This window comes from Chlorocebus sabaeus, chromosome 11, assembly GCF_047675955.1.
Source record: "Chlorocebus sabaeus isolate Y175 chromosome 11, mChlSab1.0.hap1, whole genome shotgun sequence".
NCBI lineage: Eukaryota > Metazoa > Chordata > Mammalia > Primates > Cercopithecidae > Chlorocebus > Chlorocebus sabaeus.
The window spans coordinates 118,526,014-118,550,223 of record NC_132914.1 but is presented as its reverse complement, the minus strand read 5'-3'; the positions used below and the strand labels follow the sequence as shown (position 1 = coordinate 118,550,223).

Here is a 24,210-nt window from a genome sequence, read left to right as displayed (position 1 = left end):
CTTTTAGTAGAGACGAGGTTTCACCATGTTGGCCAGGCTGGTCTCAAACTCCTGGCCTCAAGTGATCTGCCCTCCTTGACCTCCCAGAGTGCGGGTAAGATTATAGGCATGACCACTGCATCCAGCCTACTTCTAAGGTTTTATGCTAAGGAAATAATTGGACAAGTATGCGAAGCTATGTGCACCAAGATATTCATTGTAGCATTTTTAAATGGAAAATATTAGAAATAACCAAAATATCAAAAACTAGGAGATTATTTTCATGTACCATAATTGAGTTACCTGATAAAATACTATGATGATATAGATCTGTATTTATTGACATTGAAAGATTTATTCATTCAACAAATATTCATTGGATGCCTACCATGTGGTAAACAGTGTTATAAGTAATTTATAAAAATATATGTAAGCCGGGCATGGTGGCTCATGCCTGTAATCCCAGCATTTTGTGAGGCTGAGGTGGGGAGATCACCTGAGGTCAGGAGTTCGAGACCAGACTGGCCAACATGATGAAACCCTGTCTCTACTAAAAATACAAAAATTAGCTGGGTGTGGTGGTGTATGCCTGTAATCCCAGCTACTTGGGAGGCTGAGGCAGGAGAATTGCTTGAACTTGGGAGGTGGAGGTTGCAGTGAACTGAGACCGCACCACTGCACTCCAGCCTGGGTGAGACAGTGAGACTCCGTCTCAAAAAAATATATATATTATTTTTGGAATAATTATATATTTTCAGTTTATGTGCATAAAAGAAGCATGGGAGATATGCCACAACATTAATTGTGATTATCTTTTCTGAGATTAAAAGTAATTTGTCACCAGGTGTGGTGGCTCAAGCCTGTAATCCCAGCACTTTGGGAGGCCGAGGTGGGCAGATTACGAGGTCGGGAGTTTGAGATCAGCCTGACCAACATGGTGAAATCCTGTCTCTACTAAAAATACAAAAATTAGCTGGGCATGGTGGTGCGTGCCTGTAGTCCCAGCTACTTGGGAGGCTGAGGCAGGAGAATCCCTTGAACCTGGGAGGCAGAGGTTGCAGTGAGCCGAGATCTCACCATTGCACTCCAGCCTAGGCGACAGAGTGAGACTGTCTCAAAAAAAAAAACCAAAACAAACAATAAAAACAACAACAACAACAACAACAAAAACCCAAAAGTAATTTGTCAGCTGGGCACATTGGCTCATGCCTGTAATCCCAGCACTTGAGGAGGCTGAGGTGGGTGGATTGCTTGAGGCCGGGAGTTTGAGACCAGCCTGGCCAAACATGGCAAAACCCTGCCTCTACTAAAAGTGCAAAAATTAGCTGAGTATGATGGCACATGCCTGTATTTGTAGCTATTTGGGAGGTGGGGGCTAAGGCATCAGAATTGCTAGAACCCAGGAGGAGGAGGTTGCAGTGAGTCAAGCTCACGCCACTGCACTCCAGCCTGGATGACAGAGCAAGATTCTGTCTCAAAAAAAAAAAAAAGTATTTTGTGTAGCCAGGTGTGGTGGCATGCACCTGTATTCCCTACTACTCGGGAGGCTGAGATGAGAGGATTGATTGAGCCTAGGAATTTGAAGCTGCAGTGAGCTGAGATCAAGCCGTTGCACTCTGGACTGGGAAACAGAGCAAGACCTGTCTCAAAAAAAAGAAAAGAAAAGAAAAAAGTAATTTGTCTGTTCTTGTTTACATGTATTTTGTAAGTGTTTTCCTAGAATGGATATGTCTTATGTGTGTAATTTAAAAAAAAATTTTTTTTTTTTTGAGATGGAGTTTCGCTCTTGTTGCCTAGGCTAGAGTGCAATGGCACGATCTTGGTGCACTGCAACCTCTGCCTCCCGGGTTCAAGCGATTCTCCTGCCTCAGCCTCCCAAGTAGCTGGGACTACAGGCATGAGCCACCATGCCCAGATAATTTTGTATTATTAGTAGAGACGGGATTTCACCATGTTGGTCAGGCTGGTCTTGAACTCCCGACCTCAGGGGATCCACCCGTCTTGGCCTCCCAAAGTGCTGGGATTACAGGTGTGAGCCACCATGCCTGGTCTTGAAATTTTTTTTTTTTTTTTTTTTTTTTGAGACGGAGTCTCTCTCTGTCACCCAGGCTGGAGTGCTGTGGCGCAATCTCGGCTCACTGCAAGCTCCGCCTCCCGGGTTCACGCCATTCTCCTGCCTCAGCCTCCCGAGTAGCTGGGACTACAGGCGCCCGCCACTGCGCCCGGCTAATTTTTTCTATTTTTAGTAGAGACGGGGTTTCACCATGGTCTCGATCTCCTGACCTTGTGATCCGCCCGCCTCGGCCTCCCAAAGTGCTGGGATTACAGGCGTGAGCCACCGCGCCCGGCCTGAAATTTTTTTAAAAATAAAATGTATTAGTCTTTTAAAAATGGCCCTTAGAAATTTGAGTCTCTGGCTGGACGCAGTGGCTCACGCCTGTAATTCCAGCACTTTGAGAGGCCAAGGTGGGCGGATCATGAGGTCAGGAGATTGAGACCATCCTGGCTAGCACAGTGAAACCCCGTCTGTACTAAAAATACAAAAAAATTAACCGGGCATGGTGACGGGCGCCTGTGGTCCCAGCTACTCGGGAGGCTGAGGCAAGAGAATGGCATGAACCCGGGAGGCGGAGCTTGCAGTGAGCCAAGATGGTGCCACTGCACCCCAGCCTGGGCAGCAGAGCGAGACTCTCTCTCAAAAAAAAAAAAAGAAAGAAATTTGAGTCTCTGACCAGTATCTCTCAGGGTGCTGCATCAAGAACAGGTGAATCTGTCACCATCTGTGCATGGTACAGCAGGTGTGGCTTCAACACAGGTTATGTTGATCAAATTGTGTCTTTCTACTTTAGGGCTGTTTTGCTGCAGCTTCTGAAGTGTTAAAGCACTTGAAGGAACGATTTCCGCCTAATAGTCAGCACGCCCAGGTAATCTGCCTTTTGCATGGCATTAGATTTATTTCTGATAATAATAGCTTTTATTATAATATAAAGTGGGATATAATCTTCCCTCAGAAAAATAATATTGAGCTAAAAAGGAACTTGTCAAAGGATGTTTACAAGTATGATATTACTTATACAAAGTTTAAAAACACAGGCTCATACTCTATGTTGTTTAAAGACAAGTGTATATGTTGTAAAAGTATAAAAAACATGAATAAGAATGATAAACACCAAATTGAGTGCCTACTTTGAAAAAAGAGAAAGGGAAGTAGAATTTGCAAAGGACTTCATCGGTATCTAATAGTATATGAAGCAGATAAAGCAAAATGTGAGTTGACAAAGTTGATGGTTGGCACACATCTATCTGCTATTGTATTCTCTGTGCTTTTTCACATACTTGAGATATTTAAAAAAAATTTTAAATACCCCCAAAAAAGAATGTGAGTGAATTATTGTAAGGGTATTTGCTAAGCAATCCAAAATATTTTTATATACTCATTGAGTAAGATGAACATTTGCCATTTTGTACTTAATTGTGTTTTTTTTTTTTTTTCTTACTAGTTATGGATGCTATGTGATCAGAAAATACAGTTTGACAGAGCAATGAATGATGGCAAATATCATTTGGCTGATTCACTTGTTACAGGAATCACAGCTCTCAATAGCATAGAGGGTGTTTATAGGTAAGAAACCTTGAAAATCTAATCCCAGAATAAAATAATTGGTAAATTGTTTTGTTTTTGTTTTATATGTGCATTAACTTATTTTAGCTTAGAAAAAAACTTTTTTTCCTATTTATTACTGGGAATAAGAAAATACAGATAAGCAGCTGGGCGTGGTGGCTCACACCTGTAATTCCAGAACTTTGGGAGGCTGAGGTGGGTGCATCACTTGAGGTCAGGAGTTTGAGACCAACCTGGCCAACATGGTGAAACCCTGTCTCTACTAAAAATACAAAAAATTAGCGAAGCGTGGTAGGCACCTGTAATCCCAGCTACTTGGGAGGCTGAGGGAGGATAATTGCGTGAACCCACAAGGCGGAGGTTGCAGTGAACCAAGATTGCATCACTGCACTCCAGCCTGGGCAACAAAGTGAGACTCTGTCTCCATAAAAAAAAAAAAAAAGAAAAAAGAAAATACAGACAAGTAAAATTAAGAAAATAAGTATCTCCCAGAGATAATCATTAACATGCTGTTATCTATAATTCCAGAATTTTTCCTGCCTGCATATATGTATGTGTGTATACATAGCATGCTCACATACATGCTTACACACACATTCATACACGCATACACTTTATTCTTTCAACAAAAATTAAATCAGGCACAGTTTTTCCCCTTGGGAGGTTTATAGTCTAATTGAATAAATAGCGATTCTTACCCTCAAAGTGACTAGTTAAAACATTTGTGTTCATTTTGATTCTGTTTCAGGAAAGCGGTTGTATTACAAGCTCAGAACCAAATGTCAGAGGCACATAAGCTTTTACAAAAATTGTTGGTTCATTGTCAGAAACTGAAGAACACAGAAATGGTGATCAGGTAAGGGGTCTCTTGTGCATCTCACGGAGACATGGTGGTGGATCTTCTCATCCTGTGTTTTCCTCTTTACGGTCAGTGTCCTACTGTCCGTGGCAGAGCTGTACTGGCGATCTTCCTCCCCTACCATCGCGCTGCCCATGCTCCTACAGGCCTTGGCCCTCTCCAAGGAGTACCGGTTACAGTACTTGGCCTCTGAAACGGTGCTGAACTTGGCTTTTGCGCAGGTAAGCCGATCTCTGTTTTTATCGCACGTATTTGTGCTCAGGAGCTGGTGAGTCTGTGACTACTTTTGAGTATTGAAAGGATAATAATGAGTTTTCATTTGTTCATATTGAAGTCTGGAAAGGTAGTCTTCATGTGCTAGCCCTCCAAAGAAGCCTGTGGAGGTGTGAACCTGGTGGCAAACTGACACCTTCCAGTGGCACTGGCTTTCCTGAGCTGTGTATTCAGTAAGGAGGACTTGCCTCTTTAGTGAGAACACCTGCCTCATATTAATGATTAGCTGACACAGTGATACTTGATTTAGCAACAAGGGGGTGTGAATAAAGAAGTGAGGAACATGGATGTTCACTGAAAACTTTTGGAAATCAAATTGTATTTTATGTTTGTTTTCTTTCTCCCTTAGTAAAGGCCATGAAGGAATTGACTCTTCATTTTCATCTATATTCCCTGGTACCTTATAGGCCCTACACATAGAAGGCTTTCAATAAATATTAATCAATGAATGAGTGAAGGTCAAACTCTTGCAAGAATTTATTAATAAAAGCGGAGGTCTCCAAACTGGCTGTACATTAGAATTATTGTGGAGATTTTTTTTTTTTTTTTTTTTTGAGACGGAGTCTCGCTCTGTCGCCCGGGCTGGAGTGCAGTGGCCGGATCTCAGCTCACTGCAAGCTCCGCCTCCCGGGTTCACGCCATTCTCCTGCCTCAGCCTCCCGAGTAGCTGGGACTACAGGCGCCCACCACCTCGCCCGGCTAGTTTTTTTTTTTTTGTATTTTTTAGTAGAGACGGGGTTTCACCGTGTTCGCCAGGATGGTCTCGATCTCCTGACCTCGTGATCCGCCCGTCTCGGCCTCCCAAAGTGCTGGGATTACAGGCTTGAGCTACCGCGCCCGGCCTATTGTGGAGATTTAAAGAATATCTTCATACCTGAGGACTTGCCTCAGACCTACGGAGTCAGAATCTGTAGGGGTGGAGCTGAGGAATCTGTTTCTTACCGCCTTCCTTAGTGATTCTTTTTTTGTTTTTTTCTTGAGATAAAATGTACATGGCCAGGCGTGGTGGCTCACGCCTGTAATCCCAGCACTGTGGGAGGCCGAGGCGGGCAGGTCACAAGGTCAGGAGTTCGAGACTGGCCTGGCCAGCATGGTGAAACCCCATCTCTACTAAAAATACAAAAATTAGCCAGGCATGGTGGTGCATGCCTGTAATCCCAGCCACTCGGGAGGCTGAGGCAGGAGAAGGCAGGAGAATCACTTGACCCTGGGAGATGGAGGTTGCAATGAGCTGGGATCGTGCCACTGTACTCCAGCCTGGGCAACAGAGTGAGACTCCGTCTCCAAAAAAAAAGTACATAATATGAGATTTACCATTTTAACAATTTTAAAGTGTACATTTCAGTGGTTTTGAGAATATTGACAACGTTGTGCAACCATAACTGCTGTCTAATTTCAGACTATTTTCATTATACAAAAAAGGAAACTACCCATGAAGCAGGCCTTCCCCAGTCCTCCCTTCCCCCGGCCTCTGGTGACCTCTAACTGCTTTCTGTCTCTGTGAGTTTGCCTCTGCTGAACAATTTGCATAATCAGGCTCATATAAATGTGGCTTTTTTTGATTGGCTTCTTTTACTTAGCTTGATGTTTTCAGGTTTTATCCATGTAGTAATAGGTATCAGTGCTTCATTCTTTTTCATGGCTGAATAATATTTCACTGTATGGTTAGATCACATTTTGCTTATCCATTCATCAGCTGATGGACATTTGGGTCGTTTCCACCTTTTGGCTATTATAAATAGCGGCTCTTACCATTTCTGTACAAGTTTTTGTTTGAATACCTGTTTTCATTTGATGCCTACGAATGGAATTGCTGAGTCATGATAATTTTGTGTTTAACTTCTTAAGGAAATGCCACAGTGGCTGTACCATTTTCTTTCAACCAGCAATGTGTAAGGGTTCCAATATCTCCACAATCTTGCCAACCCTTGTTATTTTCCATTTTTTATTATTATATCCTTCCTAGTGGGTATGAATTGGTGTCTCATTGTGGTTTTAATATGCATTTCTCTAATGACTAATGATGTTGAGTATCTTTTCATGTGCTTATTGACCATTTGCATATGTTCTTTGGAGAAACGTCTATTCAGATCCTTTGCCTGTTTTCTGAGTTGTCTTTTTGATGTTCACTTGTAAAAATTATTTATATATTGTGGACACTAGACCCTTATCAGATATATAATTTACAAATATTTTCTCCTATTCTGTGTTTGGTCTTTTCACTTTCTTGATAGTGTCTTTTGATATACAAAAGTTTAAAGTTTTTATGAAGTCCAACTTATTTTTATTTTGTTGCTTGTGCTTTTGGTATCATATCCAATATACTGACAAATCTAATGTCATGAAGATTTTCTTCTATGTTTTCTTCTAACAGTATTATAGTTTTAATGCTTATGTTTAAATCTGAATAATTTTGAGTTTATATATACTGTGAGATAGGGCTCCATTCTCACTCTGCTGCCTGCAGATATAGGTTATTCTGGCACCATTTGTTGAAGACTTTTCTTTCCCCATTTAATGGTTTTGGCACCCCGGTTAGAAACCAATTGATCAAATTAAAAAAAAATTGATTGTAAATATATAGGTTTATTTCTGGGCTTTCAATTCTATTCCCTTGATCTATATGTTATCCTTATGCCAGTACCACATTGTTTTGATTACTATAGCTTTGAACTAAGTTTTGAAATTAGGAGGTGGGAGTCTTCTTTGTTCTTTTTCAGGATTGTTTTGGCTATTCAGCATCCCTTGCAATTATATGTTGATTTTAGAATTAGCTTGTTCATTTCTGCAAAAACAGTAGTTGTAATTTTGATAGGGATTGTATTTGAATCTGTAGGTCAGTTTGGAGAATATTGCTATCTTTTTTTTTTTTTTTTTTTTTTTTTTTGAGACGGAGTCTCGCTGTGTCGCCCAGGCTGGAGTGCAGTGGCGCGATCTCGGCTCACTGCAAGCTCCGCCTCCCGGGTTCACGCCATTCTCCCGCCTCAGCCTCCGAGTAGCTGGGACTACAGGCGCCCGCCACCTCGCCCGGCTAGTTTTTTGTATTTTTAGTAGAGACGGGGTTTCACCATGTTAGCCAGGATGGTCTCGATCTCCTGACCTCGTGATCCACCCGCCTCGGCCTCCCAAAGTGCTGGGATTACAGGCTTGAGCCACCGAATATTGCTATCTTAATACTATTGTCTTCCAACCCATGAACACAGGGTGTCTTTCCATTTACTTGGATCTTTAATTTACTTCAACAATGTTTTGTAGCTTTCTGTGTATAAGTCTTTCACTTCCTTGGTTAAATTTATTCCTAAGTATTTTATTCTTTCTGATGGTAATTTAAATGAAATGTTTTTAAAAATTTATTTTTGGATTGCTCATTGTTAGTGTATATTGATCTTATATCCTGTAACTTTGCCAAACTTATTACCAGTAACAGGTTTTGGGGATTTTTTATGGTTTTGTATGTATAAGATCATGTCATCTGCAAATAGAGATAGTTTTACCTCATCCATTCCCACTTAGATGCCTTTATTTCTTTTTCTTGCTTAAATGCTTTGAGTAAAACTTCCAATATATGTTGAATAAATGTGGCAAGAGTGTGTGTCTTGGCTGGACTCAGTGTCTCACACCTATAATCCCAGCACTTTGAGAGGCCGAGGCAGATTACTTAAGGCCAGGAGTTGGAGATCAGCCTGGACAACATGGTGAAACCGCGTCTCTACTAAAAATAGAAAAATTAGCTGGGTGTGGTGGTGGTGCATGCCTGTAATCCCAGCTACTAGGTAGGCTGAGGACTGAGAATTGCTTGAACCCAGGAGGTGGAGGTTGCAGTGAACTGAGATCATGCCACTGCACTACAGATTGGGCAATAGCGAGGCTCCGTCTCAAAAAAAAAAAAAAAAAAAAAAAAAAAATGTATGTTCTTATTTTGTTACTGTAGGGGGAAAGCTTTCAGTCTTTCATCATCAAATGTCATGCTAGCTGTGGGTTTTTTGTAGAGGTTGAGGAAGTTCCCTCTATTCCTAGTTTATTTAGTTTTTTTTTTTTCATGAAAAGGTATTAGATTTTGTCAAGTGTTTTTTCTGCATTGATTGATTTGATCATATGGGTTTCTGTTTTTTTGTGTGTGTTTGTTTTTGAGACAGGGTGTCTCTCTGTTGCCCAGGCTGGAGTGCAGTGGTGCAATCTTAGTTCACTGCAACTTCTGTCTCCCAGGTTCAAACAATTCTTGTGCCTTAGCCTCCCAAGTAGCTGGGATTACAAGTGTGCACCACCACGCCCTGCTAATTTTTGTATTTTAGTAGAGACAGAGTTTTGCCACGTTGGCCAGGCTGGTCTCGAACTCCTGGCCTCGTGATCCACCCGCCTCTGCCTGCCAAGGTGCTGGGATTGCAGGTGTGAGCCACAGTGCCCAGCCCGATTTTTTCTTTCACTTTATTTGTATGTTATATTTGTGGATTGAATTACCTTGCATTCCTGGAATAAATTTCACATGATCAAAGTGTATGATCTTTTTAACATGCTGTTGGATTTGGTTTGCAAGTATTTTGTTGATAATTTTTGCATCTGTATTCATAAGGGATGTTGATTGATCTGTAGTTTTCTTGTGATATCTTCCTTTGGCTTTAGTATTAGGGTAATAGTGGCCCCACAAAATGGGTAAGGAAGTATTCTCTCCTCTCCTTTTTTTGGGAAGAATTTGAGGATTGGTGTTAATTCTTTAAAAGTTTGGTAAAATTCACCAGTGAAGCAGTCTGGCCCTGGGCTTTTCTTTGTTGGAAGTTTTTTGGTTACTAATTCAGTCTCTTTAGTTGTTATAGGTCTATTCAGATTTCCTGTTTCTTCTTGAGTCCATTTTAGTAGTTTGGTCTTTCTAGAAATCTGTTCATTTTATGTAGTTTATCTAATTTCTTGCATAGAATTATTCATGGTATTCTTATATAATCCATTTGACTTTTGTAAGGTTGTTAGTAAAGTCCGCACTGTTGTCCCTGACTTCGGTCATTTGAGTCTTCTCTCTTTTTTTTCTTGGTCAGTCTAACAGTTTGTCAATTTTGTTGATCTCTTCAAAGAACCAACTTTTAGTTTTATTGATTCTCTCTGTTGTTCTCTTAGTCTCCATTTTGTTTATCTCCACTTTAATCCTTATTTTTTCCTTGGTTCTGTTAGTTAACTTTAAGTCTAGTTTGCTTTTCATTTTCCAGTTTCTTTCTTCCTTTCTTTCTTTCTTTCTTTTTTTTTTTTTTTTTGAGATGGAATTTAGCTCTTGTCACCCAGGCTGGAGTGCAATGGTGCAATCTTGGCTCACTACAACCTCTGCCTCCCAGATTCAAGCAATTCTCCTACCTCAGCCTCCTGAGTATGCCCGGGTAATTTTTGTAATTTTAATAGAGAAGGGGTTTCTCCATGTTGGCCAGGCTGGCCTTGAACTCCTAACCTTAGGTGATTCACCCGCCTTGGCTCCCAACATGCTGGGATTACAGGCGTGAACCACTGTGCCTGGCCTCTTTTTCTAGTTTCTTAAGGTGGAAGATTCGCTTATTGATTTGAGATTTTCCTTCTTTTATAATATAGGCCTTTATAGTTACACATTTTCTTGAGAACTATATTTCATAAGTTTTTACTTTATCCCACAAATTTCATAAATTGGAGTCTGTGTATTTTTATTTTTATTTTTATTTTTATTTTTTTTTTGACTCAGAGGCTTGCTCTGTCACCCAGGCTGGAGTGCAGTGGCTCATTGCAACCTCTGCCTGCTGAGTTCAAGCGATTCTCCTGCCTCAGCCTCCCAAGTAGCTGGGATTACAGACACATGCCACCATACTCAGGTAATTTTTTATTTTTTTTGAGATGGAGTCTGTCTCTGTCGCCCAGGCTGGAGTGCAGTGGTGCCATGTCAGCTCACTGCATCCTCCGCCTCCTGGGTTCAAGCGATTCTTCTGCCTCAGCCTCCCTAGTAGCTGGAACTACAGGCATATGCTACCACACCTGGCTAGTTTTTTTTGTTTTTTTGTTTTTGTATTTTTAGTAGAGATGGGGTGTCATCGTGTTAGCCAGGATGGTCTCAATTTCCTGACCTCGTGATCCGCCTGCCTTGGCCTCCCAAAGTGCTGGGATTACAGGTGTTGAGCCGCTGTGCCTGGCTACCTGGGTAATTTTTGTATTTTTAGTAGAGATGGGGTTTCATCATGTTGGCCAGGCTGATCTTGAACTCCTACCCTCAGGTGATCCACCTGCCTCAGCTCCTAGGGTGCTGAGATTACAGGCGTGAGCCACCGCGCCCAGCCAGAGTCTGGTATCTTTATACATCTCATTGCACTTTCTAATTTCCCTTGTGATTTATTCTTTGACACATTGGTTATTTAAGGGTATATTAATTTCCACATATTTGTGAATTTTCTAATTTCCTTCTGTTACTGATTTTTGATTTCATGTGATCAGAGAAGATTCTTTGTATGATTTCATTCTTCTTAAATTTATTGAGTGTTATTTTGTGGCCCAACACAGTCTATCCTGGAAAATGTTCCATATGCACTTGAGAATAACTTGTATTCTGATGTATCATTGGGTGGCATACTTTATATATCTGTATTAGGGCCAGTTCATTTGTAGTGTCATTCAGGTCTTCTCTTTCCTTGCTGATCTTCTAATTTTTCTATCGGTGATTAAAAGGTGGGATATTGAGCTCCCCAACTATTATGTTGGTTTTTGTTTTGTTTTATTTTGTTTGAGACAGAGTCTCACTCTGTTGCCCAGGCTAGAATGCCGTGGCACAATCATGGCTCACTGCACCCTCAACTGCCAGAGCTCCGGTGACCCTCCCGCCTCACTCTCCTGAGCATCTGGGATTACAGGTGTGCCCTACCATAGCCAGCTAATTTTCTGTATTTTTGTAGAGATAGGTTTTTGCCATATTACCCAGGCTGGTCTCAAACTCCTGGTATCAAGAGATCCACCTGCCTCAGCTTCCCGAAGTGCAGGGATTACAGACGTGAGATACTGTGCCTGGCCTATCATTGTTGAATTGTCTATTTCTCCCTTCAATTCTGTCAGTTTTTGTTTCATATGTTTTGGAGCACTGTTGTTTGTTTGTTTATAATTGTTGTATCTTGATGAATCGACTGTTTCATGAGTATATAATGTCCTCCTTTTTCCTTGTCTCTTGTAACAAATTTTTTTTTGTTTTTTGAGACGGAGTCTCGCTGTGTCACCCAGGCTGGAGTGCTCGAGTGCAGTGGCACGATCTCGGCTCACTGCAAGCTCCATCTCCCAGGTTCACGCCATTCTCCTGCCTCAGCCTCCCGAGTAGCTGGGACTACAGGCGCCCGCCACCATGCCCAGCTAATTTTTTGTATTTTTTAGTAGAGACGGGGTTTCACTGTGTTAGCCAGGATGGTCTCGATCTCCTGACCTTGTGATCCACCTGCCTTGGCCTCCCAGAGTGCTGGGATTACAGGCAACAGTTTTTAACTTAAACTCTATTTTGTGTGATACTCATATAGGCAGTCCAGCTTTCTTTTGGTTATTGTTTGCATGGAATATTTTTCTATCCTTTTGCTTTCAGCTTATTTGTGTCTTTATTTTATTTTTTTAGAGACAGGGTCCCACTCAGTCGTCCAGGCTGGAGTGCAGTGCTGCAATCATAGCTCACTGTGACCTTGAGCTCCTGGACTGATGGGATCCTCCCACCTCAGTCTCCCAAGTAGCTAGGACCACAGGAAAGCACCATCATGCCTGACTAATTTTTAAAATACTATTTGTGTCTTTTAATCTAAAGTGAGTCTCTTGTAGACAGTATATAGTGTATACTTAAAAAATTTTTTTCCGACAGTTTCAGCCATTTTTTTTTTTTTTTTCTTTTTTTTTGAGACGGAGTCTTGCTCTGTCACCCAGGCTGGAGTGCAGTGGCCGGATCTCAGCTCACTACAAGCTCCTCCTCTCGGGTTCATGCCATTCTCCTGCCTCAGCCTCCTGAGTAGCTGGGACTACAGGCACCCGCCACTTCGCCCGGCTAGTTTTTTGTATTTTTTTAGTAGAGACGGGGTTTCACCGTGTTAGCCAGGATGGTCTCGATCTCCTGACCTCATGATTCGCCCGTCTCAGCCTCCCAAAGTGCTGGGATTACAGGCTTGAGCCACCGCGCCCAGCAATTTCAGCCATTTTTTCAGTTACACAAAAAAAGAGTGTAACTCATTTACATCTAATGTCATTACTTCTAATTTGAATTTTTTTTTTTTTTTTTTTTTTTTGAGATGGAGTCTTACTCTGTCACCCAGGCTAGAGTACAGTGGTGCAATCTCTGCTCACCACATCCATTACCTCCTGGGTTCAAGTGATTCTCCTGTCTCAGCCACCCAAGTAGCTGGGATTACAGGTGCGCGCCACTATGCCCGGCTAATTTTTGTAATTTTAATAAAGGCAGGGTTTCACCATGTTGGCCAGGTTGGTCTTGAACCCCTGACCTCAAGCGATCTACCCACCTGCACTGCCCAAAGTGCTGGGATTACAGACATGAGTCACTGCACCTGCGTTGTTTTCTATATGTCATATCTTTTTTGTCCCTCAGTTCCTCCATTACTGCCTTCTTGTGTTAAATAGATGTTTTCTAGTTTTATTTTATTTTGAGACAAGGTCTTGCTCTGTTGCCCAGGCTGGAGTGCGGTGGCACGATTGTGGCTCACTGCTACCTTGACCTCCTGGGCTCAAGTGATTCTCCTGCCTCAGCCTCCTGAGTAACTGAGACTACAGGCATGTGCAACCATGCCCAGCTAATGGTTTTAAATTTGTTTTTTGAGACAGAGTCTTGCTATGTTGCCCAGGCTGGTCTTGAACTCTTGGCCTCAAGTGACCTTCCTGCCTAATGCTCCCAAAGTGTTGGGATTATAGGCATGAGCCACTGTGCCCAGCTCTAGTGTACCATTTTAATTCTCTGTTTTTGTTTTTGTTTTTTTTAAACATACTAACACCAACGGGAATCTCTTGTTTCTTTTGCTCTATTCTTTTGAGCTATTTTCCGAATTGTTACTTTTCTCCCACCTAGTTCAACCCCTCAGAATCACCAAGCTAAAGGATATTAATGCTGGATCTTTTTGTAAAGACGGAAACCTTTCCATAGTGTGAATAACCACTCCCTGCTGTATTTGTCATAGTCTGAAATCAGATTGTCACAGATTGTGTTTTCTAGGAGTGTGGTGCCTGTTTTAATGTAGTATACATGTCAGGTAAAAGATAAGCCAGAGATAGCCATTCAGGAGAGAACTGCCAGAAATGAAGCCTTTCCTGGTGAAGGGCAGTGGGTTTGGGTATGTACAGTGCCGTAATGTTTCTTTTTCAGCTCATTCTTGGAATCCCAGAACAGGCCTTAAGTCTTCTCCATATGGCCATTGAGCCCATCTTGGCTGACGGGGCTATCCTGGACAAAGGTCGTGCCATGTTCTTAGTGGCCAAGTGCCAGGTGGCTTCAGCAGCTTCCTATGATCAGCCGAAGAAAGCAGAAGGTAAGAAGCTGTACAAAGACTGTTGGGCAATGCTGTTCCAGAAAGCATTGAAAGTTTAGGACCCAGAAGAAGAAAAGACATTAAATTTGGAACAGCATTTAAGTTCTGAGTGTTCACAAATATATATTAAAATTTCATGCAGCATTTAAAGTGCTTTCATATGCATGATTGGCAGGAAGACTGAGGACAAGTGAATGGTTATTTTAACCCTATAGAGCCAGGTACCGGGCTAGAAGTCAGGACTTAAAGACCATTTTTTGGTTTTTGTTTTTTGTTTTTTGAAACGGAGTCTTGCTCGGTCGCCCAGGCTGGAGTGCAGTGGTGCGATCTCAGCTCACTGCAAGCTCCACCTCCCGGGTTCACACCATTCTCCTGCCTCAGCCTCCTGAATAGCTAGGACTACAGGTGCCCGCCACCATGCCCGGCTAATTTTTTTTTGTATTTTTAGTAGAGACAAGGTTTCACCGTGTTAGCCAGGATGGTCTTGATCTCCTGACCTCGTGATCCACCTGCCTCGGCCTCCTAAAGTGCTGGGATTACAGGCGTGAGCCACCAGGCCTGGCCTTTTTTTTTTTTTTTTTTGAGACAAAGTCTCGCTCTGTTGCTCAGGCTGGAGTGCAGTGGCGCGATCTTGGCTCACTGCAACCTTCACCTTCCAGGTTCAAGTGCTTCTCCTGCCTCAGCCTCCTAAGTATATACAGGCGCACGCCACCATGCCCGGCTAATTTTTGTATTTTTAGTAGGGCTTTCACCATGTTGGTCAGTCTGATCTTGAACTCCTGACCTCGTGATCCGCCCACCTCAGCCTCCCAAAGTGCTGGGATTATAGGCATGAGCCACTGTTCCTGGCTTTTTTTGTTTTTTGTTTTGTTTTTTTGAGGTGGAGTCTCACTTTGTCACCCAGGGTGGAGTACTGTGGCGTGATCTCAGCTCACCGCAACCTCTGCCTCCTGGTTCAAGTGATTCTCCTGCCTTAGCCTTCCAAGTAGATGAGATTACATGTGTCCGCCACCACACCTGGCTAATTTTTGTATTTTTAGTAGAGACGAGGTTTCACCATGTTGGCCACGCTGCTGTCGAACTCCTGACCTCAGGTGATCCACCTGCCTCGGCCTCCCAAAGTGCTGGGATTACAGGCATGAGCCACCACACCCAGTGTTAAAGACCTTTTTGAAAACCTCACCCTACCTAGTGGTTTGTTTTTTCTCTCTCAAAGAAAAGAGAATATAAAAGAATCTTCTGGTACTTGTTGAACAAATAAAACTAAATACCAAGTTTTGAAAACTGTATGTGAAGTGTTGAGTTAAATGTGTGTTATTTTCCCCCACTTTCCATCAGCTCTGGAGGCCGCCATTGAGAACCTCAATGAAGCCAAGAACTATTTTGCAAAGGTTGACTGCAAAGAGCGAATCAGGGATGTCGTTTACTTCCAGGCCAGACTCTACCACACCCTGGGGAAGACTCAGGAGAGGAACCGGTGTGCGATGCTCTTCCGGCAGCTGCATCAGGAGCTGCCCTCTCACGGCGTACCCTTGATAAACCATCTCTAGAGAGGACATCCCTGCTGGGCTGCTGTGCAGAGTATAAGATTTTGGACTCGTTCGTGTCCCCTCTCTCCTTATAAATGATGTATTTGTGACCTATCTTGTCAATAAACTGCATTCTGATTAGTTTGTCTTACTTGGTTTCTTAGTAACTACATATTTGTTTTATTCCCCTTTTCTTCCCTTTTGGTAGCAAAGGATACCAACTTCTTGTTAATAAATGGGTTAATAAATATAACAAGTTAGTGCAGGCATCTCAGATTATGTTCTCTCTGGGCAAAATTGCCAATATCTTGATTAGAAATTGTACGCACTCCATCATTATGTAAATTCATTTAGCACCTATTCTCAGACAAGAGCTCTTCTGGGAATTGGTAGATCTCTCCAGGGTGGTCAGTGCAGGTTTGTATGAGGCTTGGACTTTCTTCTGAGGCCTCTCTGCCTTGTTGGACTGAACCAGGGCTTGTGGTTCCTGTGGGTCCTCATGAGTACTTGTTGGCCCCTGACTGGAGATTAAGAAGGAAGAGATTTTTTCATAGTTTTTGGACCAATGACCAGAAGCATTTTTCAGTCCCTTTGTAGGTGCTGGCTTTCTTATATATTCTGCATGGGCACTTCTTTTTTTCTATATTTAACTCTATAAATGAGGGATGATGATACGTTAAGTCCAGGAATTCATCATGAGTAAGGTGATTATAAATTAAGGGGGCCAGCTGCCGTGGCTCACACCTGTAATCCCGGCACTTTGGGAGGCCGAGGCAGGCAGATCACGAGGTCAGGAGATGGAGACCAGCCTGGCCAACGTGGTGAAACCCCGTCTCTACTAAAAAAAAAAAAAAAAAAATCAAAATTTTATTAGCTGGAAGTAGCAGTGCATGCCTGTAATCCCAGCTACTTGGGAGGCTAGAGCAGGAGAACTGCTTGAACCCGGGAGGTGGAGGTTGCAGTGGGCCGAGATTGCACCACTGCACTCCAGCCTAGTGACAGAGCAAGACTCTGTCTCAAAAAAATAATAATAGTAAAAATAAAAATAAGAAAGGGTCCAAAGCTCAAAGGTGTGAGATGCTATCACCAAATATACAGTGAATTATAGTTTACATTTCTTAACTCTGCAAGTAAGTAGGAGCCAGTTATTGCTTTTTCTGTTCATGAATTTCTTATCCTTGAGTGTTCACAGAAAAATGCTATTGTTTCAAGTCCAAAGCAGCAGCTATATCCAAATAGTCTGTTTCTTTTTTTTTTAGACAGAGCCTTGCCCTGTTGCCCAGGCTGGAGTGCAGTGGCGTGATCTTTGCTCACTGCAACATCCATCTGGGTTCAAGTGATTCTTCTGCCTCAACCTCCCGAGTAGCTGGGACTACAGGCGTGCACCACCACACCTGGCTAATTTTTGTATTTTTAGTGGAGATGGGGTTTCACCATGTTGACCAGGTTGGTCTCAAACTCCTGACCTCAGCTGATTCACCTGCCTCGGCCTCCCAGAGTGTTGGAATTACGGGCGTGAGCCACCATGCCCGCCCCAAATACTCTTTATAAAGCAACAGGGAACCACCGACTAAATTTTGCAGCTCCTGTTTTTTTTTTTTTTTTTTTTTGAGACGGAGTCTCGCTCTGTCGCTCAGGCTGGAGTGCAGTGGCGCAATCTCGGCTCACTGCAAGCTCCGCCTCCCGGGTTCACGCCATTCTCCTACCTCAGCCTCCCGAGTAGCTGGGACTACAGGCGCCCGCCACTGCGCCCGGCTAATTTTTTTTCTATTTTTTAGTAGAGACGGGGTTTCACCATGGTCTCGATCTCCTGACCTTGTGATCCGCCCGCCTCGGCCTCCCAAAGTGCTGGGATTACAGGCGTGAGCCACCGCGCCCGGCCTGCAGCTCCTGTTATTGGCTCTTTCTCTGTTAAATTTCCCATCAGAAAGTTTTTCTGATGGGAAGTAATTTCTCTTCAGGGCTCTTTGAGGCACTATAAAACAGTTGTATCCATTATAGTACATTTGCTGGCCAAAGACAGCTGCTCTGGAAACAAGAGACTTGGTGGAGAGATAGAGACTAATTGGTATGTTGATTGAAAATCTTTCCTTAAATTCATTTGAAAGGTTATATATAGAGATGGTAAACATTGAGTAATATTAAAAGCTATGTAGTAAAAAGTAATTCTCGAGGCCGAGACGGGTGAATCACCTGAGATTAGGAGTTCAAGACCAGCCTGTCCAACATGGTGAAACTCCATCTCTACTACAAACAAAAAATTAGCCGGGCGTGGTGGCGGGCTCCTGTAGTCCCAACTACTCAGGAGGCTGAGGCAGGAGAATCGCTTGAACCTAGGAGGCAGAGTTTGCAGTGAGCCAAGATCGTGCCATTGCACTCTAGCCTGGGTGACAAGAGCTAAACTCCATCTCAAGAAAAAAAAAAAAAAAAAAAAAAGTACTACTTCCTCTTAGGAGTTAACTGTTATCAGTTCCTTTTTATCTTTCAAGTATATTTTTTCATCTGATGTCATTTTTGATTAATGTGCTTAAAGTAAGAGCCTTTCAATTTAAGAAGTGGCCTTAGCTACTCTGCCTCAGCAGAAGGTTGAAGAAATGGGGTCAGGTTGTTCAGGTGACCCCACAGATACTAACATAAAAGCTTGACGTCATCACGCCTGACCAGGACCAGCGATGCAACTCATGGAATCCAGTGCAAACTAAAAATGTGAGGCCTCTATTAAAAAGAATTTCAAAGGCCGGGTGCAGTGGCTCACACCTGTAATCCCAGCACTTTGGGAGGCCAAGGAGGGCAGATCTCCTGAGGTCAGGGGCTCAAGACCAGCCTGTGCAACATGGTGAAACCTCATCTCTACTAAAAATACAAAAATTAGCCAGGCATGGAGGCGGGCACCTGTAATCCCAGCTACTTGGGAGGCTGAGGCAGGAGAATCGCTTGAACCCGGGAGGCGGAGGTTGCAGTGAGCTCAGATTGTGCCACTGCACTCCAGCCTGGACGACAGAGTGAGACCCTGTCTCAAAAACAAAAACAACAACAACAAAAAACAAAAAATAATTTCAAAATGGCAACGGCAGAGCCTTAAACCAATATAGGGTCCTTCTGAGCTCACAGCCCTGCACAGTTTGCACACCTGAAAAGCCAGCCTGCCCAGAGTTGCTCTCAGCTGATGAGCCAGCCTGCCCAGAATGACTCTCAGCTTCACTCTAGCAGGGAGACGGCCTAGATCCAAAGCTAATAGAAGGGGTCTGGGGTCTCCTGCTATCTGTGACTTAGATTTGTTGACTGAGGGGCTTGTCTCCTCCCTGATGGAAGAGTGGGTTGAATGAAAAGTAGAGACATTGGTGACCCCAAAACTCAGAACTGTCAGGGTGACAGCTAACTGGCTTTTCTCCTAATAGAGCATTTGGTGGCGGGAAAAAAAGAGTCAATAATTTCATAATGATATGATTATCAGTGGTTTAAGAGTATAAGAACTGATCATCTGGTTAAATGGGGAAAGGGTTAGATGAGGAGGGAACTGAAGCTTTTTCTTTCTTTTTTTTTTTCCTGAGATGGAGTCTCGCCCTGTTGCCCAGGCTAGAGTGCAGTGGCGCAATCTCGGCTTACTGCAGCCTCTGTCTCCCAGGTTTAAGCGATTCTCCTGCCTCAGCCTCCCGAGTAGCTGGGACTACAGGCACCCGCCACCATGCCTGGCTAATTTTTATATTTTTAGTAGAGATAGGGTTTCACCATATTGGCTGGGCTGGTCTCGAACTCCTGACCTCATGATCCACCCATCTCGGCCTCCCAAAGTGCTGGGATTACAGGCATGAGCCACCACACCCGGCCGGAATTGAAGCTTTTTAAGCAGCAGGCATTTGGGTCTATACCCGAGATCTTCAGGACATATCCTCTAAGGGAGAGAAGGAAAAAGGTGTTCTGACCTGGTGGCACGGTGGGAACTCTAGCCAGCAGCCAAGTGCCCTGTTTTAAGTTCTTTGCTATATTAACACATTTAATCTTCACAGTAATTCCAAGAGTTAGCAATAGCATGAATTCCATTGAACAGCATAGGATGGAGGCATAAGGGGGTTAAGTCACTTGCTCAAGGCCACATAGCTGATAGGTTCCAGAGCTGGGTATATATTTTCAAAATACCCCTAGAATTTTGAAAAGTGCTGTCCTGTTTTTGTGAACATTGTTTTTCAGTTTATTGAACACATAAATTATAATATTAGTTGTTATTTATGTACTACCCAATATGGGCCAGATGCTGCTACGTACTTTCACACATACCATCTCTAATGCTTGTGAGCTAAACATCATCCCTGTTTTACAGGCAGGAAAGCGGGCCCTGGAGGTTGGGCCTGACCCAGCCCCCACCTTGGTGAGGACCAGAATCAGGATTCAGCCCCAGGTGTGACGGGCTCCACAGCCTAGGCTCTTTCTCTCATCAGCAGGCTGCCTTTGTATTCACCGCCATACTCTGAATATTTCTACTTGTTCAAAGGGTTTTAAATTTTGTCCTAATTTTTTTGGGTGGTTACATTGGCTTTTTTTTTTTTTCCTTTTTCTCTTTTTTTTTTTTTTTTTTTTTTTTTTTTGAGACCGAGTTTTGCTCTTGTTGCCCAGGCTGGAGTGTGACGGCATGATCTTGGTTCACTGCAACCTCTGCCTCCCGGGTTCAAGCGATTCTCCTGCCTCAGCCTGGAATTACAGGCATGCGCCAACACGCCCAGCTAATTTTGTATTTTTAGTAGAGACAGGGTTTCTCCATGTTGGTAGGGTTGGTCTAGAACTCCTGACCTCAGGTGATCCGCCCGCCTTGGCCTCCCAAAGTGCTGGGATTACAGGTGTGAGCCACCACACCCAGCCATTTTTTTTTTTTTCCCACGAAGATGTATGCTGAGATAAAGAGCTTCCTCATCTGTGCCCCCATCACTTCTCCTTCTATGATGTTGTTTATGTTTGGGACTAGTAATCTCACTGCCTGTTGAAGGGAAACTTCTCAAGATCTTTTTGACAGCATTTTTCTTTTTTAGAGATAGTTTTGCTATGTTGCCCAGGCTGGCCTTGAAATCTGAGGCTCAAGTGATCCTCTTGCCTCAGCCTCCCAAGTAGCTGGGACTGCATGCGAATGCCACTGAGTCTGACTTGACAGCATTTTTTTCTTTTTCTTTTTTTTTTTTTTGAGATGGAGTCTTGCTCTGTTGCCCAGGCTGGAGTACAGTGGCATGATCTTGGCTCACTGCAACCTCCTTCTCCCGGGTCCAAGCGATTCTCGTGCCTCAGCTTCCTGAGTAGCTGGGATAACAGGCAGGCGCCAACATACCTGCCTAATTTTTGAGTTTTTTTTTTTTAGCAGAGACATGCTGGCCAGGCTGGTCTCGGACTCCTGACCTCAAGTGATCCCCTTGCCTTGGCCTCCCAGAGTGCTGCGATTACAGGCGTGAGCCACTGTGCCCGGCCCCACAGCATTTTTCTTTCTTTTTTTTTGAGACAGAGTCCGGCCTCGTCGCTCAGGCTGGAGTGCAGTGACACGATCTCAGCTCACTGCAGCTGACGCCTCCTGGGTTCAAGTGATTCTCCTGACTCAGCCTTCTGAGTAGTTGGGATTACAGGTGCCCGCCACCACACCTAGCTAGCAACAGCATTTTTCTACTGTCCTGGTGACTGGGAAAAAAAATTCAACAAGTGCTGTAAATCAAAGAAAATGACGGAGGCAAGTCTCAATCATTTTAGGAGGCTTACTTGCCAAAGTTAAGGAACTGCCCAGGAGACAGGTCTATGCCTTTTTCCAAAGATGATTTTGAGGGCTTCAGTATTTAAAGAGGAAACGGCGGGATATTGAGAAATACACAGTTTTCATGTGAGCCTGCGTAGGGGAAAAATATTCATCCCTTTGCCTGGCTTGGTGAATCTGAATTTTTATATAAGATAACATAGAAGATAGGGCCGAGGAAGCAATCAGATACACATTTGTCTCAGGTGAGTAGAAGGATGACTGCGTTCTGGCCTATGTCCGCCACACCTGTGAAGATAAGCTGTCCACTTACATTGCCTTGGAGAACTTCAACAGAACTACTTTAGGGTAAGGATCTTGGGGGCCACCAGGAATTTCCTTGCGGGCAAAATGTGAGGGAGGCGTGTAGCTTTTCATCTTTGTAGTCACCTTATTTAGGAACCAAAATGGGAGGCAGGTTTGCAGACCCAATTCTCAGCTTGACTTTTCCCTTTGGCTTAGTGAGTTTGGGGTCCCCAGATTTCTTTTCCTTTCACAGTACATTGGTGTGATGAATCCTGCTGTCTGCATCTGGATGTTCAAGGTTTGGGAGGTGGAACATTCCAGTGAGTAACATGAGCGGCACACGGTTCAGAAAGGAAGGATGAAGCCTCTGCAAGAGATTACAGTGCTGTCCTGGGGGGTGAGGTAATTTTACACTCTTGCTTCTAGCTCCTCCCTTGTACTGTTCAAGTTTTCTGTAAAAATAAGATTCAGATGCTTTGTTTACTTATTTTCTTGGCAATCTGTTGTCAGGACAACAAGATCTGTTTGCCTAGAATAGAATTTTCTGGTGTTCTTGGAGGAGAAAAATCCAAAAAACAAAGCAAATTCTTGTTTTCATCTTTCTAAGAAGAAAATGGTTTCCTTAAGTGGGATTTTTTTTTTTTTTTTTTTTGAGACAGAGTTTTGCTCTTGTTGCCCAGGCTGGAGTGTAATGGCACGATCTTGGCTCACTTCAACCCCTGCCTCCTAGGTTCAAGCAATTCTCCTGCCTCAGCCTCCCAAGTAGCTGGGATTACAGGCATGCGCCACCACGCCCAGCTAGTTTTGTATTTTTAGGAGAGATGGGGTTTCTGCATGTTGGTCAGGCTGGTCTCAACCTCCTGACCTCAGGTGATCCACCCACCTCAGTCTCCCAAAGTGCTGGGATTACAGGAGTGAGCCACCGCGCCCGGCAGTGGGATGATTCTTAGAAGAATTGCAACTGTGAGACCAGGCAACAAGAGCAAAACTCCGTCTCAAAAAAAAAAAAAAGAATTGCAATTGTGATGTTTCTGTCTTGCTCTAATTCACTTTAATAAGGAGGGTACATAAATTGATGGGGGTTTTAGCTCTGTGCTAATTTTAATTAGTTAGCATCATTGAAGACTTATATACCAAGCACAGAGCTAGTATCTTTACATACATACATCATTAGATTTAAACCTCGTGGGAAACCTGTGAGCTAGATACTATTATTATCCCCATTTGACAGCTGATGAAACCAAATTGGGAGAGATCAAGTCATTTGCCCGAGGCCATAGAGCTGGTAACTAGTGAAACCAGGATTTGAACAAAATCTATCTGACTTCAGGGTCATTGCTGTCACCCACAACGCGGACAGTATACAAATGTTTCACATGTGGTACCTGCCTAGACGCCACGAAGATATAGGCCTATTGGCAAGTCAAAACACAAGAGTGAAAAACGAAGGAATAAAGAAGGAAGGGAGGTGGCTGAGCATCAAATAAATGGTAGAGTCCTTGCTTTAAGACACCAGAGAGAGGAGAGGGCAGGGAGGGCCTGGCTCACAGCATTTCAGGAAATCTATCAGGAAAAAGCAACTCTTGAGCTAGGGTTTGGATTTGTAGGGGCACTTCCTAACCTTTCTTACTTAATTGGCTTTTAAGTTTACACAGCTGTGTGTATACCTAAGTTTCTGCCTGTGTGAGCTACAGTGTTCTAATAAAACATAGGCAATTTAGTAACATGATGTAAACATACAGAATTGTTTAACAAGTACCAGGAAAAGACATCCAGTAACAGGAAAGGACACCCAAATCTATTTTGGTTACCTTAGTAAAGCAGGGTTGCCAAACTATTTATTGCCCATAGGCTAAATCTGTCATGCCACCTGTTTTTTATGGCCTGCTAAGAATGGTTTTTATGTTTTTCCTTTTTCTTTTTGTCAAGATGGGTCTTGCCATGTTGTCCAGGCTGGTCTCAAACTTCTAGGCTCAAGTGATGCTCCCACCTCGGCCTCACAAAGTGCTGAGATTGTAATCGCACATGTAGGTGTGAGCCACCACACCCGGCCTTTCGCATTTTTCACTGGTTAAATAAGAACCAAAACAGTAATATTTTGTGACTTATGAAAATTATATGAGGCTGGGCGCAGTGGCTCACACCTGTAATCCCTGCACTTTGGGAGGCCGAGGCGGGCGGATCACGAGGTCAGGAGATCGAGACCATCCTGGCTAACACGGTGAAACCCCGTCTCTACTAAAATACAAAAAATTAGCCGGGCGCGGTGGCAGGCGCCTGTAGTCCCAGCTACTCGGGAGGCTGAGGCAGGAGAATGGCGCGAACCCGGGAGGCGGAGCTTGCAGTGAGCTGAGATGGTGCCACTGCACTCCAGCCTGGGCAACAGAGTGAAGACTCCGCCTCAAAAAAAAAAAAAAAAAAATTATATGAAATTCAGTTTTCAGGGTCTGTAA

At 43.4% G+C, this 24,210-nt stretch overlaps 1 protein-coding gene across 4 annotated transcripts in view; it reads left to right on the top strand.

Annotated features, from left to right (window-relative positions):
* Nucleotides 1–15,891, top strand: part of ANAPC5 (anaphase promoting complex subunit 5) — a 47,776-nt gene extending 31,885 nt beyond the window's left edge. For all 4 annotated transcript variants that reach the window (XM_008004984.3, XM_073021158.1, XM_073021159.1 and 1 more), the window contains 6 exons: nucleotides 2,829–2,903; nucleotides 3,480–3,601; nucleotides 4,350–4,457; nucleotides 4,534–4,681; nucleotides 14,059–14,221; nucleotides 15,560–15,891. In XM_008004984.3, coding sequence (XP_008003175.3) covers nucleotides 2,829–2,903; nucleotides 3,480–3,601; nucleotides 4,350–4,457; nucleotides 4,534–4,681; nucleotides 14,059–14,221; nucleotides 15,560–15,771 — 828 coding nt within the window. In that variant the 3' untranslated portion in view covers nucleotides 15,772–15,891. The remainder of the gene's footprint in view (nucleotides 1–2,828; nucleotides 2,904–3,479; nucleotides 3,602–4,349; nucleotides 4,458–4,533; nucleotides 4,682–14,058; nucleotides 14,222–15,559) is intronic.
* The last annotated feature ends 8,319 nt before the right edge of the window (nucleotides 15,892–24,210 follow it).